Here is an 18,816-nt window from a genome sequence, read left to right on the forward strand (position 1 = left end):
TTCCCCCTGTCCTTTTTTGCAGATGATTAAAAGGTGTGGTGTGTTGTGAATGTCATTAGCCAGCTGTATTCTCCTGACTTTAAAGTGATGATGCTCAGTAGACCACAGTGTATGGGTCTATTTGGATATTCTTTCCTGTTTATGAGTTTTTATTTGGTATATAAAATGTCTGTTTAAAGAAGTAACAAATTCAGTTCTTGGCTTGCTGTCAGTAAACAAACTCACTTTCAAAGCATGAGGTGAGGTGGCTTATGTGCATGATTTCATTTTATTTTTAGCCTGACCTTCAGCTAGGTCATTGGTTCTTTTTTGATAAATCTTAGCTAGGACAGAAGTCCAGGATGAACTGGTTTCTGCAACAATTGAATAAGGCTTGGTGTCATGGTTTCGGCTACCACTGAAGGAGATAAGACACTGAAAGTTTTCTGGCTAGTATCTTTCTTGTATGACAAACAAACCAAAACAAGCAGAAAAAACCAAAATGTGTGTGTCTATGAGCAGTGGGGATTTATACGGGTATCACCCCACCAAGCCAGCTTTGCAGGGGACTCTGTAACATCTGCTGCTTCTCAAGCACAGCGCATACTGCACCTGTCTTTACAGTTACCTCTACTTATTTTTACCACTGTGGGGCAAGCTAGTAAAAATAAACAAAATGAAGTCTTAGCTGCCAAATAAGAACCTTCCAGACACAGGCAGGCAATGGATAGAGCTGAAGCCCTGCCCTGAGGACATGCTTGTTCTCAGCTTGCTTCTGAGCAGGCAGTGTTGGATGCAGGCTTCTCTTAAAAGCCAGCTTGCCACACGATGGGATTTGGTGAGTCATGAAGAGCTGACTCTGTAAGCATTCAGAAGAGGCTGCATTTACAGGTGTGTGCTTACTCGTCTTTGGGAGTCATTAATAATCACCCACTCTGCCCACACTTCTGTGAAGATGTTGATGCTTTTCTTGGATTTCCAGAGGTGTGGAAATCAGGAGTCTTTATGTGCCATTTTAATTGTGTTTTCATTTTTCAAGACTCTGAAGAATAATCTACCTAGTTTGTAGTCAGCATAGTCTGTGTTTCTAAGGTTTGCAGTATATCTAGTCTGTAAAATTATGATCTTGCTAAGGCTGCATCCTAAAGAGTTGGTCTGTTGTTCTGCTGTAAAAAAGCTGTGTCCTGCACATGTCAGTAGCATTTTAGGCTCTGCATTTTGGTGTCATAGAATAGAAAGCTGAACCATTAGATGTCATTGTAGCTAGCGTGTGGGAGATGAGATTAGGAGGCAATATTCAGAGTCCTTTTTTTCTCAGGTGCTGGCAATAAGAACTTTCACATAATGCATTCCCAATGACATTTATTTATACTTCCTGTTTTACGTCAGTTTTCTTCTGTGGGCTTCAGAATTTGCCAGGTTGACTCATGTTGGTCATTATTTAGGAATTTGAAACAAGGCTGCTTAGTCACCCTGTTAGTGCACTTTGTTCTGTATAGTGGCAACTCCTGCAGAGAAGGCTTGTCTTGGCAAATAAATGGAGAGTAAGTAAATTTCTGGATAACTGCAGATTTGGTTCCCTACAGGACTAGTGATGCAAGTCATCAGAATGTAATCCTGGGGGAGAGCTGGCTCAGTAGCCTATCAACCAGTAGTTCATTATGTTGATTAAAAAGTGCAAGGTAGGAACTGCTGCAATAATGGTAAATGAAAAAAATAATAAAAACAAACCAAAACCAAAAAACAAATTGGGAACTCCCCATGGACTTCTTTGCATTAGCTTGAACACCATCTCTGACTGTCAGACATATTGGTTGCTCTCTGAGGGATTTTTCCCCTGAAAAGAAGTGGTGAATAAACCCCAGTGTTCTCTGCAGGTCTGAGCATAGCCAGCCTCCTACAGAATTCACATATGAAAACCTGAAGGCAGAGTTAGTGAGGAATACAAATGTAAAACCAAAATATTATAGAGAATTTTCTCTCACTTTACAGGGTTGGTCTCAGAAGGTTTTTGAACAGAAATGGTACAATTTGTTCTTTTTTGCTTGCAGTAGTGTGTGATTTCTTCCACAGCAGCTTGGGCTCTGGTTACACATCTAGAGCTGTCATGATGTAGCTCCATGTGCAAGCTGCCCCTTTTTCAGTGTGTTGGTAGCAATCTTCAGAGTACTCATTTGCTCAGTTTTCAATTGTATGACTCAGATAGCATCCTGACCCTAGAGAGAAGTGAACAATCCTGATCAAAGAAAAAAAACCAAACAAATCTCTAGTTCCTAGATCAGCTTTCTGTGCTTTTCTGTTTTTTTGGGGTTTTTTCCAAACAAGCAGTTGAATCTAAACAAAAAATATTTTTAGAGATGTATCAGTTTTGATTCTTTTTAAAAGGAAGAGTATAAAGAAGAGGAAAGCTTTCACAGTGTACTAGCATTCTGGTTATATTGCCTAAACTATTTCAAAAAACTTAAAATATTAATTATGAAATGTTTTAACATTAGAAAATCTGAGAAAAAAATCTTCAGGGGAAGCTTAAAACTTTATCTTTTCATTGTAATCTATAATTTAAGTTGTTTTTCCTCCCACAGTCAGATTTTCCCACAGAATAGAAATTCCTGTACTCTGTCTCTAGTAGGTAGAAATTTGTAGAATAACAGCATGAATGATTGATAAGTCTGGAGTTGGAAAGGTGTTTTAAACTCAAGAAAAGTACGAGTCTGTTAAATGATTGAGATGGAATTTTTTTTTTCAAGTGTTTGGAAGGAGTAGAGTAATTCCACAGTGCCTTGGGTGAAGTACAGCCAAGGAACAAAAGTGCAGAGCTGTTGAACAGCGGATTGCTGTGCAGCATCGAGTGAGGCCTTCATCTACAGCTCCCCCTGTTCGCTGCTTTGGAGGGGTTTCAGAGCAAGGCTGGCATCACTTGAGACTCTTACTTTAACATAAACTGTGTGCAGAGTAAGGGAAACCCCTTCTGAAGGCAGCAATGCAGTTTTGGGCTTGTCTGCAGTGTGTGAATTAACATAACAGCCCTTTTATTTCTTTTTAATGATTTACTTGTACATCTCAGGAGAGCATCCCACTTGTGAGTTAGATGGGACTTCATCTGTCTCCGCTGAGTTGGCCTCAATGATACCTTGTAGCAGTGAGTTCTATCTTGTAGCAGTGAGTTCTACAGGTTAATTTTTCTTTGTAGAGTATTTATTTCCATCAGCATTAGATTTTGTCACCTTTTTAGTTTCACTGAATTAATTATCATCTAATTAAAGGGCAGTTCTGCTTCAGGTTGAAACAAGGAGCAATTGATTGAAATTTAAGTGCTGCTGTCACTGTAATTCCATGCATTCTGATACTTGAGCTTTGATCCTCTGAACTCTGGCAGCAGAGATCATATAGCAGAACACACAGTGCCTTTCACTTGCTCTCTTTTTAATGGTTAATTGCTTTACAGGGAAGTAAGAGTAGTTAGTAGGGCCTATAGCTGCAGAAAAATCCAATTTTAAATTTTTTTTCCCTTAGTTTCTAACTTGCTTCCAACTCATGTGGTGATGTGATAGCTCGGCCTCGAATCCATTGACATGGTGATTCACAGGGAGAGGATAGAGAAAGAGAAGTAAAATCAAAACAACAGTTTGATGTGGGGGAGGGATAGAGCATAGTATCGTCTAAATGGAGACAACCATCCTGGCTCTAGACGGTAGATATTATCTGCTGTTTCAGAAGGTAAATCCATATTACTCTTTCCCTTGACTCCTCTTCTGCCCACATATTTCTCTCATCAGAGCTGTAACTGAATGATATATAACCTGGGGAAAGATAGGTAATAAAAAATGCAATAGAACCAGGCTATGTAGAACTTTAAAATGCTGGATTAGTGCAGTATCTCCCTGCACAGTGTGGGTACTGTAAATTACAGCTCTGAACACAATCCTTATAAACTGGGTTTAGACACTATACAAGTACTCTGTGTGCTTAATATACAGTCTTTTTTCTTTCCTCTCCCTCTCCTCCTGTCTTTAGGTAACGTCCATCACAGCAGCAACCCAGGGAAAGGAAGGAATCTTCCTGAAGCTTACCCAGCTGTACTGCAGCCTTTCCTGGGACAGAAAGGAAAGAAAGGCCTGGCTCATCCCAGCCTTCCTGCACACGTGAGGAACGCCGTACTTGCAGCTGCCCTTTTCCCAGAGTTCCTGAAGGAGCTGGCAGCTCTAGCCCAGGAACATTCAATTTTATGTTAAAAAATACTGGGGGATTTTGAAGATTATTATTAGTGGGTTTTTAAAATGTGTTTTGAGAAAGCTTTTGGAGTTTAAACAGATTATTAATGCAAAGCTGCTTTCAAAAGAAGGTTGTACTTCAATATTTCCTGAAAATACTTGATTTGGAGGGGGAAGAAGGAGGCAAAATATTATTCCAGTTAGGCCTTATAATTTCCCTCTGTGCTACATAACTTATTTGAGATTTCGGATACTGCTCTTACTGCAGCTTCCTTCTTCATCCCTTCCTCGTTACACAGCCACCCTTCTTCAGTGTCACTAATTCCTGTTGGATTTCTACAATAGGCACTTGTTGGCTGGCTAAGATAAACATGTTAGCTTTTTCTGTTCCACAAATACTCTTCTGGATAACTTGTTAGGAGACAAGTTTGCTTGAAAAAACATTGCTCCATGGGAAAAGTTCACAGTACAAAAAAGCATGCAAAATCTGCACAAGACCTGAAGGGGGTATATGAAGGGCTGTGTTTCTTGATGTCATTGTCCTCTTTGCCTCTTCCCTTGCTTCACCCTGAAGCCGGGTTCTTACTGATCCCCACCCAAAACCCCCTTTTTAACTGGCTCAGGTTTTCTGAATTCAAGTGATCTTAAGTGTAGCAAACCCCTGAGTAGCTGAAAGCAGGTGCTGGGCCCTACACATACCATATTGCCTTATGCTGCAGACAGATCTGCAGCTATCAGCTGTTGGGCTTTGAAGTCCAGTGAAGTGTGTAAGTGGATGTGGATTGCAGACTGCCTGGAATTTTCCTTGCAGTTCCTCAGCATTCTTTGATAACTCTTGCATTGCTACCTAAGCCTGCCAGCATGCCTTATTTAGTAAGATTTGCACAAAGTACAAAACAAAATGTTTCTATGCAAGCTCTTATTAGTGTCTAGTTTATTTGTGTGCTTGTTTTAATAAGCTAAAGAAAGATACTCTGTATTTTTCTGTAGTGTTAAATGGACAGCAGGCTGTTTTTTGTCTTTGTCTTTTTTTTTTTTTTTATTAAATGAAAAAGGTTTGCTTGCTCATGAAAGGTGTACTCTTTTATTGTTAATTTCTCTTAAGGTTAAGGGAAAGTTAAATACTGTTTGTTTACTTGTAATTTAGGTGTTGACTTTTCCTAATATTGCATTTTTGGGATGGTGAGGGGAGGACCAGGCTATTCACCAGCTGCAGAAAAGGAAGGAGTAATGGAGAAAGCTGTCTGCTGGTGACTAACTGCTTGAGAAAATTCTCTTCTGTGAGTAATGGGCTTCATTAGAAGACCCCAAACATGATGAATTGGTGCATCACCACTGTATTTTGTCTTATCTTAGCTGCATAATTGTGCTTCCAGTGTGTTGTAGTTGGCTGCATAAAGAGGGGCTTAGTTCAAGAAAGCCATAAACCCTTTTGCCCAGGATACAAATTAACAATGACTCCAAAAAATGTGAAGAAACAGAAATCAGAAATAACATTTGCATACATTAGTTCTCCTGCTCATTGTAATTCCATAATGTGGAATTCCAGTTAATCACATTCTGAATTTGAAACACACTTTCTCAGAGATTTCAGGGAAAAAAACAGTTTAAAAACAAAAACCAAAGACATTCCAGAACAGTCTAATTAATTGCACATCAGATTCCTCTGGAATATGCAGTTCGGTTTAAGCTCCTAAATCCTTTAGGTAGTTCTGAAAAGTTCTTCCTTTAATCTAGAAGGTATAGATTAAAGTGTCTGCATTTGTTGTGTCAGCCTGCTGTAGGCTATTCCAAGAAAAAAAAAAATCCCAAAATCCGCCTCCAACAAAATCCCCTCCAGAACTTCTCTGGGTCCATCTTTTCTTGTTTGCTGCACAGTCTTCATTTCCATGATGGCTGGGGGTCCTGTTGCTTCCGAGCTGACTCTCTCTGGTTTGGTTTCATTTATGACTTGTTTAGTTTTTCAGGTGCCACTGCATCACCATTCTGCAAATCACCTACTGACCTCCACATGGCCCTCTTTCCCCTCACCAGCTTTCTTGGAAGCTGAAGCCAAAGCTGTGGGGTTTTTCCTTAGGTATTAGTTACCCAGGTTGAAGAGAGCTCTTTCTTTATCAGTTCTCCCCCAGCCTCACATTGTTGTTGTAAATGAGTAATGAGATTGATTGATTTTTATTTTATTTTTTTTTATAAAACTTGTTCTAGGGCACTGTGGGTTCTTTTCCCACTCCCTCATTTCTGCTGCCTTCCATGCTGTACTCACAGGCCTGGCCTGAGGGGGTTCAGTGTGTGTGTTGGAAGTGTTTTACTATTATGGTTGTAGGGTCAGTGCTTGCTTTGCTTCTCACCTCTTCTGCAAAAACTGCATGAGAGCAAAAGGAAAGTTTGATCAGCTCCCTTTTAGTGGTTCAGAAACAATTGCTAAAATGCAGAAGCAATCTAATCCCTTTTTTTGAGGACTTTTTAAACAGGAATTAGAAAGATTATTTCACTTTTTTAAAAATAAAGAACTCTGCAGACCAGTGCTCAAGGCAGTAAATTACTACCTGAACACTTCCTTCCTTTGTTTTTATTCTAAACTAAGAATCCTTATTTGCGGGGTAGAAGGGATTTCTTTGGAGATTGTTAATTTTAACTGGTGTTTTCAGCAAATGGACAAAATCACTGCAGTTTCATCCTGGCAGGTCTGTTAAGCTACATGAGTATTTTAAAATGTGGACTGCTCATAAAAGCATCTGTAAATTAGAGGAAGGAGAGGATTTTCCTCATAAGTTTTAGTAGAGTTTATGTTCTATGTCCAGTAGGATAAAGTCAGCCTTTGAAATCTGGAGTTGTGTGCAAGGCTTCTTGCTGAAAGGTCAGAGCTGTGTTTGTGCACAGCGTCCCCTCACCAATGGGAAATGTCTGTCAGCTCCCCGAAAGGAAGAGGTGGAGGAGTGCAGTGATGCTGGCTTAGAATGTAAAAATGCAGATCATACGTGTACCTTTGCATTGCTTTTTTTCTGAGTGGGATCAGACTTGCAGCTGTGTCTCAGATGTAATAGCAGTATAATGTCTGGCAGCCAGCACAAAAAACTGTTGGTGGGAATTGCCTCTTCCTGCCTTCAAAATGCAGAACCTGTGATTTAGCTTGAAAATGTTGATCTTTTGAGATGAATCACATCTGTGTGCATAAGCTCTTCAGCCAAATGCTTCTCTAATCAGCTTCTTCTCTCCAGTTAGATAATGTGTTATCCTGTCTCTCACCAATGATAGATTCTTTCCCAAAAAAAACCTGTACTTGTGGTCCAAGCTGTGGTCCGGCCTGGAGGTCCCTGGAGGACAGCAGCATTATGCTGCTCTGTCCAAGAACAAGGAAGTGCTTTATGATCTGGTTTTTCCCACATTCAGGTGGGTGTGTGACTGGAGCAGTCCTTCTTTGGTACATTGGCTCAGCATCAGTTCCAAATGAAGTGTCTTGGCAGATCTATTCCAAAGACTGCAGGTGGTGGCTCAGTGATACCAAAGTGAATTTCCAGGCTCCTACTAGATGCTTCAAACTGTGAATGCCACATTTCCAATTATGTAGCCTTGGAGTGTGTTTTTAAGCTGTTCTGCTATTGCAAGGAATCTTTCCAGCATTTTCAACCTGCTTTTGTATGTGTGTGTGTATGGTTTTGGTTTGGTTTAGTTTTTGTTTATTTTGTTTTTGCAACCTACCTATAAAGTGAGCACTTTGTCTTCAAAAATTTGTAGTCACTCTCTTTTACCTTTGGCCATTTTTGGATGCTTTCTGGGTTAGTCTCAGTAAGCATACACATGGTTTGCATTAATTGGACTAAAGCTTCATGCATGCTTGTGCTGGTCTTTGTACATGTATAGTCAGGTGCAGTTCACATGTTGCTGGCTGTGCTTACTACCTATATTATTGTATTCTAGGCGTTTTTCTTAAATTTGATCTTTTTCATGGGTGCCCTAAATAATATTATGATATTTTGAATGGGATCAAGTTATTGATGTTGCAGTTCTAGGTGTGAAAGATGCATTGTCTTATTTTGTCCTGGTAACTTCTGACTTTGGTTTTCAAGAACAGAAATGAGAACTTCTGTTTTCAGCTGTATTCTGGGGAGATGAGAAAACTCCAGTATCAAGCATGGACCGTCCCTCCCACCAGCAGGCCCAGGTACATGCTTCCAAGCATATAGTTCATAAATTACTTGCTGCTTCTTTCTTTGGGGTTTGTCACTTTGCAAAAAGTCTGAATTCAGTGGTGTCATGCTGTGGTACAGAGCACTTGCCTTTCAGGTGTGATTTGGTATTTTTAGTAAGATTGGTAAATTTCCTAGGATGGGAGAAAACAAAGTGTGATTGAGGTGGACCTTGGACATCAGCTGGGAGCCATGCCTTGGAATGGGAGCAGGACTGGATAGACAGGAAGCCTGAGCAGCATTCCTGCCACCAATGCCACTCTTTGGCCTGTGCAGAAAACCCAAGTGATCTGTTCAGTCCTTCAGAGAAAAACATTTGCAAACAAACTTGCAGCATCCTGTAGACTCTGAGGGTTTAAGTTCAAGAGGTTAAGTTCTATTTACCAAGAGAAGTTCACCATCCAGCACAGTGTGTACACACTCACTACCCTTTTGTGCACTCTGCTTAAGCCTCTCAGAAGGTTTCATGCTTCGGGAAGGATTTTTAGCTCCTCTAAAATGCTCTAAAATCTCAGGGTTGGAAAGAAAAGGATGGGAGCAGTGTGATTTGTTGCAGTTAAATTATGTCATTGTATCATTTGAATTTGTAGCCACAGCTCCTGTTTGAGGATGGCTTGATTTAATAAGCAATTTACTCTGCTGTATTAACTGAAATTGCTATGTCATGCCTGCAGTTCTTATGACAGCTCCCATTACGTTTGTAACATTTAAATTGCATCTGTGTTTATGAGTAGAATACTGGGATTTTCCTCTTTCTTTTCTTTAACTCAGATAGCTCTGGCACTGTACAGTAACAATACTGCTGTGTCCTGATCTGATTTAGATAATTAGAGTATGTTCCTTCTTGCACTCTTTGAGCATTATCAGCAGAAATGGAGGATACATGGCACTTGGGCTGCTTACATTAATGAGCAAACCAAAGGTAAAATGCCACAGAGTAGCAGGGGCCACTTCCCTCTGTGTGAAATGCAGAATTTACGTTTTTGTTGCTCTGGGTTATCAGAAAGAAAAAGCTCAAACTTGAAAAATTAATATGACCATGTCCTACAGTACCTGTCCAAGTGGACAGCAGTGCTGTGTGATGTTTTGGGACAGAAATGTGCAAAGAAGGTTAAAAATTGTTCCTTGTGAAGGTGGTGTCAGACTTGCATAAGTAGGTGCTTGGGTAAGATGATGGTGGTGCCAGCTGTCTGACTGCAGACAGCTACAGAATGCAGCACTATTTCTGTGGCTTTGTTGGAGGTTAAAGCCCTGCTCTGACTAAATGCACTTTATGTTTTAGTGGCCCCCAGCTTATCTAAACCTGTTGTGGCCCAGCATCAATGTACTTCATTTGTTACATGCTCAGTTGGAAGCCTCATGTATGAAAAGGAGCATTACTTGGATTCTTAAATATGTAGGTGCTTAAAGTGGCGTTTTGCTGCTGACTGTGCAAATCTTCCTTTTGTTCATTGATTATAATGGTTCTTGTGGCAGCTGGATTAAATTAAGACTGAAGTCTCTGGGCTAAAAGCCCTGATGGAACTTTTGTGCAAAGGCTGCATTTCTCAACTTTGGCACTCAGCAGACGCCCGCATACAATTACGTACTGTGGACTAAATACCTGCAAACCTTCGTCTCTGATGAAGCCATTTCCACAGCAGCTGTGTTTTATTGCAGTCTGCTTTAAAAATAACTAGCTTGGATTTAGACCAAAAAATAACATGGACGAGTCAAATCCGAGACAACTAAACTGTGTCCAGCTCAGTGCTGCTGTGTCAGTTTGGCCAGAGCTCAGACAAAATGCCAGCTCGAACTCAAAGGAGAGGGAGTGGCTCTGGGTCTCAGTATCCCTTGCTGCAGCTTGAGCCAACAACTCGTGTCTCTTGGTGTCCAAGCACAACTTGGGAGTTTAGAAACACAGATCAGTGTCTTTTGTAAATCTCTGGGGTCATAACATTGGTTTCTGAGCTTCTGTGTGGAAAAAATCTAGCAGCTTCCAGGGCCAGCCTGAAAGTGTGGCCTCTTGAGCAGCTAAAATACAACTTACTGATGGTTATGCCTGCTTAGTGGGTTAGACAATTACAGCTGTGGCTGATGCAACCAGCTGGGAGAACTGCTTTGTGCTTACACAAAAGGCTGTGCATGGAGGGAGCATTCCCTACAGTGAAACTGTTGGCTCTTGTGAGGCTCATGGCAGTGCAGCTCTGCAGCTCCAGGTACTGGACTTGGAGGCCTTTCTCTGATGGCTGCAATGACAAGGCAGGGAATGTTGCATGGGTTAGTTTGCTGCCTGTGTATGAAATGGGATAACATGGGATCTGGCACAGCTGTCACCAGTCTTTTTCTTGGGCAAAGCCAGCAGGCAAAGATGGGAATCATTCACAGGGTCATGAATTGGGCTCCCCCTCACAGATAAAGAGAGAAACCAAAGGTCAGGATCCCTCACCACTTAGTTTTGCAGCTGGTCAGCAAATGCTGTAGACAGTTGTGACATGCCTGTATGCCCTACAGGAGAACTTAAGGATCTGTGACTAGGATGGTCCTGGACAGAAGGTTCAGTTCCCCTGGGAGTATGCACAGCTATATTGCTCACTAAACTATCTTCTTTCTGCAGCTTTGTTCCCTCATGGTGGCACCTGAGCATTTCTGCAGTTTGCTTTATTGCAGTTAAAATTCAGGCTGTGTAGCATAATGTGGGATGTGGGCTGGAGTACAGTCAGGAGAGAAGAGATTCCCAGTGGTTTTGTGTTTCCACTGCAGTCATCCCTAGTTACTGATTGTGCTTGGCCCAGGGGCTCTTGAAGATGGAATCTAAATTTGCCATCACAATGGGCAGAAAAATGCACAGCAAATTACAGGTCATGACAACTTGGGATTTTGTATTTTACTGCATTCCTCACACTGTTTATCAATAGAGTTCTCTCTGTCTGTGTATTACCTGTGTGTTTGTGGCTTCTGAGGGGGCAGGGGACAACTTCCACTTGAAGCCAACCCAATGCAAGGAAGCTGCTGAGCATTTGGGTTGATAAATGGAGACCTCCTGTCTGCTGTAACTTGGTTTTAAGTGGCTATTGCCTGATCCAGAATCCAGTGTGTGTGAGTATGTGTAAATAGCATTTTAAGAAGATGCTGGCAACAAGGGCAAGCTAACCAGGAGTGTGCTATTATTTCTTCTCCCTCATGCAGTTTGAGAACAGACAGCTGACTGAAAACCCAATTTGTTTTACTTTATGTGTGAGAAAACAAACACTCTCCAGGCTGAGCATGCACACAAGGCCATAAATCCCTGGGACGGTGCTGCTGAGGTCAGTGGTTGTGTAAGTGTAGGTAGAGGGTGCTAAGAAGAGACACAAAAGCATCCCGGAACCCTGACACCACACCGCAAAGCAGGGTGGAAAGGGGCCACACTGAAACCACAGCTGAATGCTCTGCTATAATTTTTTAGTTAAGGTTCCTATCATGTACTTCTATTTTTAACACAGTTAAAATTAAACTCTGCAGCCAAGGCTGAGTGCTAGAAATTCTTTCTTCACTACTTAGAGCACTGCCAGCATCTTTTTAGACAACTTTCTTCTCCTGTTCTGCAGCCTCAGATACAGGATACTTCAGCTATATGAGATAGTAAGTATCAGCTCTCCACCCTCAGGTCTGACCTCCTAAAAGACTTCCAGCAATGAGTAGATGAGATGGTCGTGAGTGTCTGGTGTCAGCTTTTAATTTGTGAGCATTCTCCTTGGTCCTCTGTTCGTGGATAGTAACTGCTGAAAATCTGCATGAAACTGTCCTTAATTCACCCTGCCTGATGCTGTTGCACAGATGGCATCTGCAATCATTAGATCAGAGAGCACTGGAGTAGCTAAATGAGACTTCCAAGTTGGGGTCAAAGCCTCTATCTTCATTCCAGAGCTCCAGCCTTGATACAACCACACTTGGGACAGCCTCCTGGCCTGCAGGATGTCCTACATCAAACACTTCAGAGTCAGGCTCTGCCTTCTATCCTGCAGACCCACCTGTCCTGTAGGGTTGTTTTATTTGTCTTTAAATAGCAGAAACTAAATTCCTTGAGGCTCTTGCTTCTGCTTTTTTAATGTGCTCATCAACTACTCTAAGCAGATATAAACCAAAGCTGTTTGTTTTGCTCAGTACAGCGCTCCACTTTTTTATTTTTGTTTTTTTTTTTTTTTAAATTTGCTGTGACCTCCATTTAGGGGAATGGGAAAGGTGGTGGTTGTATTTAGGCTGCTGTATAAGGGCCTTGGAAGGCAAAAAGGATCCCATGTTTTGGCTGTATTGGTTCAGTCAAAGGGGTGTGAGGTGACTGATGAGCCACTTAATGCAGGCTTGGATAGTGGGAGCAGTGTGAGCTGGCCCAAATGAGCCTTCCCATTGCTAGGTCTGAGCACTGCCAGCTACTGCTGCTTTGAAGTTGGTAGCTGGTATCTCCACAAATGTTAAAAAGGTTCATTATCTTGATCTCAATTGGCTGAAACCACTTTTTTCCCGTATCAAAAAGAAATTTACGTTTTGTGTCTGCAAAAGATTTTAAAATTTTCAGAACTGACTGTTCCATAATATAGTGTAAAATTTATAGACTATGGCTGCTCTTTACCTTCCCTGGAAGGAAAGAATATTACAATTATCCCTTTTTAATCTTTCTTGTTATCCATTGTCTCTGGCAGCTGGAGGTGAAAATAGATTGAGACTTAAGACTAAATCACAGAATGGTTGGAAGGGACCTTAATATAATTCTAACCCCCCCACTGTTGCAATACAACATGGAATGAACAACACGTTGAGATGCTTAAGGAAAAAAGAGCATGTTTATTTTTTTACTTCAATATTTATAGAATTCTAAAGGTGACTATGGATTGGAGGATGAAATTGTTACTTCTTTAACTACACTGGTTAAACTAGAAGTTTATAATTTTTTTCTTTTTCTAGAAAGGACTGCAAAACAATCATTATTTACATGAAAAGTGCATGAGAAACTGTATTACAAAAATGTAAATATCAGAAGGCTTAGAAGAACTTTAGAAGCACAGGGCGATACCCCACCATGGGCAGGGACACCTTCCACTAGAACAGGTTGCCCAAAGCCCCCTCCAACCTGGCTTTGAACATTTCTAGTGATGAGGCATCTACAGCTTTTATGAGCAACCTGTTCCAGTGGTTCACAGTACAGATGTTTTTCTTAATATCCAATCTAAACCTGCCCTCTCTCGTCTTAAAGCCATTCCCCCTCATCCTACCACTAAATGCCCTTGTCCTTCTCCAGCTCTCTTGTTGGCCCCCTTGAGGAACTGGAAGGTGCTATAAGGTCTCTCCAGAGCCTTCTCTCCTCCAGGCTGAACAGCCCCAACTGTCTGAGCCTGTCCTCACAGGTGAGATGTTCCAGCCCTCTGATCATCTTCATGGTCTCCTCTGGACTTGCTCCAACAGATGCCTGTTCTTCCTGTGCTGGGACCCCAGAGCTGGATGCAGCACTGCAGGTGTGGTCTCACCAGGGCAGAGCACAGGGGTAGAATCCCCTCTCCTGCCCTGCTGCCCACAGGGCTTTGGATGCAGCCCAGGTCATATTTGGCCTTCTGGGCTGTGAGTGCACATTGCCAGGTCATGTCAAGTTTGTCATCCCCCAGCACCCTGAAGTCCCACTTGTTTGCACAGCCCCCCTTCTCAAGCCTGTTCAGATCCCTCTGGATGGTATCCCTGTCCTGCAGTGACCATGCCACACAGCTTGTTGTCATCAGAGAACTTGCTGATGGATGAGGGAGCACTCAGTCCCACTGTCTTTATCACCAGCAAAGACGTGAAACAGGGCAAGGCCCAGTGACAACCCCTGGACAGTCTCACTCATTACTGGCCTCCATATGGACATCAGAATACTGACTGCAGCTCTTTGAGTGCAACCAGCCAGCCAATTCCTTATCCCCTGAGCAGTGCACCCATCAAATCCATGTCTCTCCAGTTTAGAGATAAGGATGCCATGCAGGAGGACAGTGTCCAGTGCTTTGCACAGGCCCAGGTGCATGATGTACTGACACAAACTCTACTCAGAGAGAACCTGGCTGATGATTTCTAACAGGTTTTGCACACATTAGTAAAGTATAATTCCATAGTAAAAGAGTGGCTAAGAAGAATTAGCCCATAGAGAGAATTATCAGCAGTAGGCTTGCTACATTAATTGAGATGCTTCCTTCATCACCTTATTTATTATTCTTCCAAATACATTGTTGGTTTGATTTCTCTTTTTAAAAGGCACCCACTGCAGCAGTGGGGAACTCAGCAGAGCAGCATCCAACTGTGCCACAACAAACAGTGACCTTTGGAGGACTACCTCTGGGAAAACTGTGTTTTTCTAAACTGAGGGAGGATCTCTAAGATTCAAGATTTCATGGAGAAACCCTTGTGCCTTCTTGTTTCTTGCTGCCATGGCAAGAGTTGAACAGAATTCCAGTAGTTTTGTTGTATAATCTAAACCTTTATTGACTAAACACTTACAGAAAACTCACACCACTTTAAGTAAAAATGGTAGCTTTTGCTCATGATGTGAAAAGTGATAGTAGAAGTCTTAGTGTGAAGGTCAAATTACATGAAAACCCTGGGCATGGTGTGATTTGAGGAGTTTTTGGAGGTTTAGGCTTTTTGTTTGGCTTTTGAAGGGTCACAGTTTTTGACTGCAGTTGTGTTACTGCTTTTTATAAGCTGTAGGATGATGTTTGAATTGTAAAGGTACTTTTTTATGAATAATGGGCATACATTTTATTCATTAAATGTATTGAAAACCAAAGGAGTTTTTCCCTTCCAATGAAGGAGTTTGCACTTGAACCTCAGGCAATTTGTACAGCAATGTCCTCCTCAAGACATAACATCAGCCACTCAGGAGGAAGAACTGCCATCAGCCTACTTTGAACTAGTGCTGCAAGCACCACATTTGCCAAAGGTGACTGAAGTCCCAGGGCCACACCTGCTGCACTCCTGTGACAATGTCTGCCCTGCAGGCACATCCTAAAGAACAGTTCTGAAGAAGTTGCTATGAGGCCCAAGGTAGGTGTGATCTTTAAAAAGTATGGCTTAGCAGTCTCCAGGAGGGATTTAAGAACTTCAAGCATCTGGTACTAAATGGGATTTATTTCCCCACTACATGAAAATTTGACAGGCTCCTTCTTGTTGCATTTCCTGTTAAAGGCTCAATCAGCAAAAGCTGGTTGGGATGGGGAAGTTTATTCCGGATCCCTGCATTTCAGTGATTACTGAAAGCCAGGAACTGAAAAACAAACTATGTAAAAAACCCAAAATAAAAACTACCAGCACAAAACACCCCTTAGGATTAAGTAGTGGAGAAGGACTGAACCCCAGCTGAATCCAGCTCAGCCAACTGCATGTTCCATTCCTAAGCAGAACAGTTCCAAACTGCATGATCCAAAGCAGTACAGTTCCAGATGACAGGAGAAAACCACGTGCCAGAGAAGCAGCAGCCCTGGGCATTGGGTGTTTGTAACATGGGGCCAAGTTCTTGCCTGCAGAGAAAAAAAAACAAACTGGAGCTGGGGCTGTCCTGTTCAGGGCCAGGAGCTGGACTCCAATAATCAGCTCCAGCTAGTCTATGATTCTGCTTGTTCTGTTGTAGGCTGTACAGGGCTGGCTGTACATCTGCTGTTCTGAGCCTCTGATGCCAGAATGGGATGTGACCCTCAGAAGGGCTCAGGCAGACACTCCTCAGGCACTCCTCAGAACTGAGAGCAGACATAGCAGGTATGTGGGTGCAGAACTGGGAGAAGGTGAGCAAACAATCTGACAGGGTGAGATGCCAGCACTTCTGTCTGTGGCACTACCCTTAGGCTCACAGTGAAGCAGCTCATGGCTTCATCCTTTCCCCTTCCCCCAGAAACCAGGAAGAATGATAGCAGTGAACTTTTTGTTCCCTTCTGTTAAGGCATCGAGGTACATGTGGGCTCCTCAATGACTTCTGGTTGTTTTAATAATTGTTCCTGTTGTGCTCACAATGACAGTGAGTTATGGTGTGCACGCCCAGACTGAGTTTGAGACTGTGAATCCCCCTTCTCACAAACAGGCAGACAGAAAAGCTGAGTTTGTACCCACTTTATTGGAAAACTCACCCATGCGGTTTCAGCTCTCTGTGTACTCACAGACGCCTCTGGGAGCTTGTTTCCCAGGGCTGTGTGGAAATCACATTTCCAAGTGCCACATCAAAGCATGGGAGATGCAAATGTCTATATCCCGCTTTTCTTTGGCTCATCTGCCTTTGGCTGATGCATCCAGGGAAGGCTGGGACTTCAAGCTGCTTGAAGTATATCCAACAAGCACACCACTGCACAAGGAGACACCAAAGTTCATGTGCAGACAGAACGAAGCACATGCTTCTTTAGTTGCTTGTGTGCTTTTTCTCTTGTGGCTACCCTGACAGCTTCTTCTCTAGTAATTGCTTCACCAGAACAGGATTGGACCGTCCTTGTGTTTTCTTCTGTACCAGACCAATTAACTTATTTAGAACTTTTGGATTTCCTGCCTTTACCGCCATAACCTTTAAAGAAAAAAAAATGCAACAGACACCATTGTTACAGGAAAACTGAACATCTTCACTAATTTCCAAACAAGGTATGAATATTTTTGTTGTTTCGCCTATTGTGATAAAAGACTACATTTTGGGATAAAGTGTTATTTATAAAAACTGCCTTCAGCCTTGCAATAAGCTCCTGCTCTGCTCCCATGAGAGAACAGCAAGTCCCTACAGCATCAGGGCCTTACAACTAATAGAGAAAGCTCCTCTTATTGAAAGAGTCAGAAAATACTTTTGGATTTTACAGTGTCTGCAGCTTGAACAGCAACATCCTGGAAAAAGGCCAGAGAAGTGAGATGGACTTTCCTTGCTAATAGGATCTACCATTTTACTGAATATAATGTCCTGTTATAACAGGTAATTTGAAGAGAATCAAAATCTATTTGATAATATTGGTGAGGTCCTTCAAGCACAGACATAGGAGTTTTTTCTTTCCTTCAAGCAAGTACTCTTTTGCAACATGATGATTAATTAATTGGTCAAATACGACCTCCTATCAGACAGCCTTTGATGCACAATCACCTGCTACATTGAAAGGGCCATGTTTAAAAGCTGAAAGGATCAGAAATTTCACCTTTGGGCCTTCCTAAAGGAGATGCTACTGCTGAAAGACCAGCATCTGGCTACTGTTTGTGTGGCAGGGAAGGCATTCTCTACCTTGTCAGAGTTACTGGGCAGAACACAATAGATGCAAAGAAACAGGATGACATATTTGCAGATGTTCAGGGAAGGGTTGCAAATAGAGGAGCTATGCATTGTGCCAATACCAAATTCAGATGCAAATACTGTTTCTCATTACAGTATCTAAATTATTGTCAGTCTAAAATCTCTGTTATGTTGCACAGTGGAAAGGACTCATTACTCTGGATCTGCTAGAAATTACCTATGTGGGGCAGAGTGCAGTACAGTTCTGGTCCTGCACTGTCATAAAGTGCTCAGTGTTGGTTTGAGCAGCTGTTTAGAAGTTATTTTGTTCTGAAAAAAATTACTCTCAAAACACATTGAAATGGGAGTGTGCTTATGGACCTTCCAGCTCCTGCACTTCCCAGTTAGTTCTCTCCATTCTCTTCCTCCCTGCCTATGCTTTCATACCAGCCTGGCAATACAGCAGCACTTTTGTCAGGCTCTGCAAATGAGTCAAGTCAGATGGAGGTCATGCCGACCTACTGCAAGCTCATTTTATCAAAAGCTCTTGCAGAGCTCTTAGCATCCCCCAATGAGATCTGGAGTGGGCGGTATTGTTCTCAAAAGATGTTAATGTTTTTTTCCAAATGGCAAATGGAGCTAGACATTGTTTATATTAGAAGTAGGCTATTCACTTCTGCTTTTACATTTTTGCTCCAGAGAACATATAAGCACTTGTTTTCATTTTGCTTTTTATAAAGCAGATTATATAGACTCTGTCAAGATCCCTTCCCACTCCTCCCCTTCACGATCAACAAGGGTTTTTTCTCTTTTTTTCCAGCTCAGACCTTGTTAGACTGAGCCGCACTGGCTGCTGTGTGTCTTTCAAGGAGATGGGGAAGAGCCAATCATCCCCCACAGGGGAGCGTTTGTGTTGCTGCCACAGCCCAGCAGAACAGCAGAGTGGGCAGCAGCTCTGGAGCTGCTGCTGTTGCCACAGGGCTCTGGCTCCTTCCCACCCCACAGCCACTGTCAGGCAGGAGAGCCAGCAAGGCTCCTCTCTTTGGCAGTGGACAGACACAGGGATATGGCAAAAAGTCAGATGCAAGCACAATTTCTGCCTTGCCAGCTCTGATACTGTCTCTAATTCCATAACTAATATATGCCTTGCTGGCAGGTAACTTCAGCTCCAGAACAGTTTAACAGTGTTGCCCCAATATCACAACAGATGACATAAAAATCAGAGTTATGTGGC

The 18,816-nt window shown here is 42.2% G+C and overlaps 2 protein-coding genes across 2 annotated transcripts in view; one reads left to right on the top strand and one right to left on the bottom strand.

The window, feature by feature from the left end:
* Nucleotides 1–5,186, top strand: part of FHIP1A (FHF complex subunit HOOK interacting protein 1A) — a 34,255-nt gene extending 29,069 nt beyond the window's left edge. The window contains exon 11 of the mRNA XM_066549021.1: nt 3,994–5,186. Within this exon, the coding sequence (XP_066405118.1) occupies nt 3,994–4,211 (218 nt within the window). The 3' untranslated portion in view covers nt 4,212–5,186. The remainder of the gene's footprint in view (nt 1–3,993) is intronic.
* An 11,258-nt stretch (nt 5,187–16,444) lies between these two features.
* GATB (glutamyl-tRNA amidotransferase subunit B) overlaps nt 16,445–18,816 on the bottom strand; it is a 42,277-nt gene continuing 39,905 nt past the window's right edge. The window contains exon 13 of the mRNA XM_066549137.1: nt 16,445–16,901. Within this exon, the coding sequence (XP_066405234.1) occupies nt 16,773–16,901 (129 nt within the window). The 3' untranslated portion in view covers nt 16,445–16,772. The remainder of the gene's footprint in view (nt 16,902–18,816) is intronic.

The sequence above is a fragment of the Molothrus aeneus genome, chromosome 4 (genome assembly GCF_037042795.1).
Source record: "Molothrus aeneus isolate 106 chromosome 4, BPBGC_Maene_1.0, whole genome shotgun sequence".
In the NCBI taxonomy this organism is placed as follows: Eukaryota; Metazoa; Chordata; class Aves; order Passeriformes; family Icteridae; genus Molothrus; species Molothrus aeneus.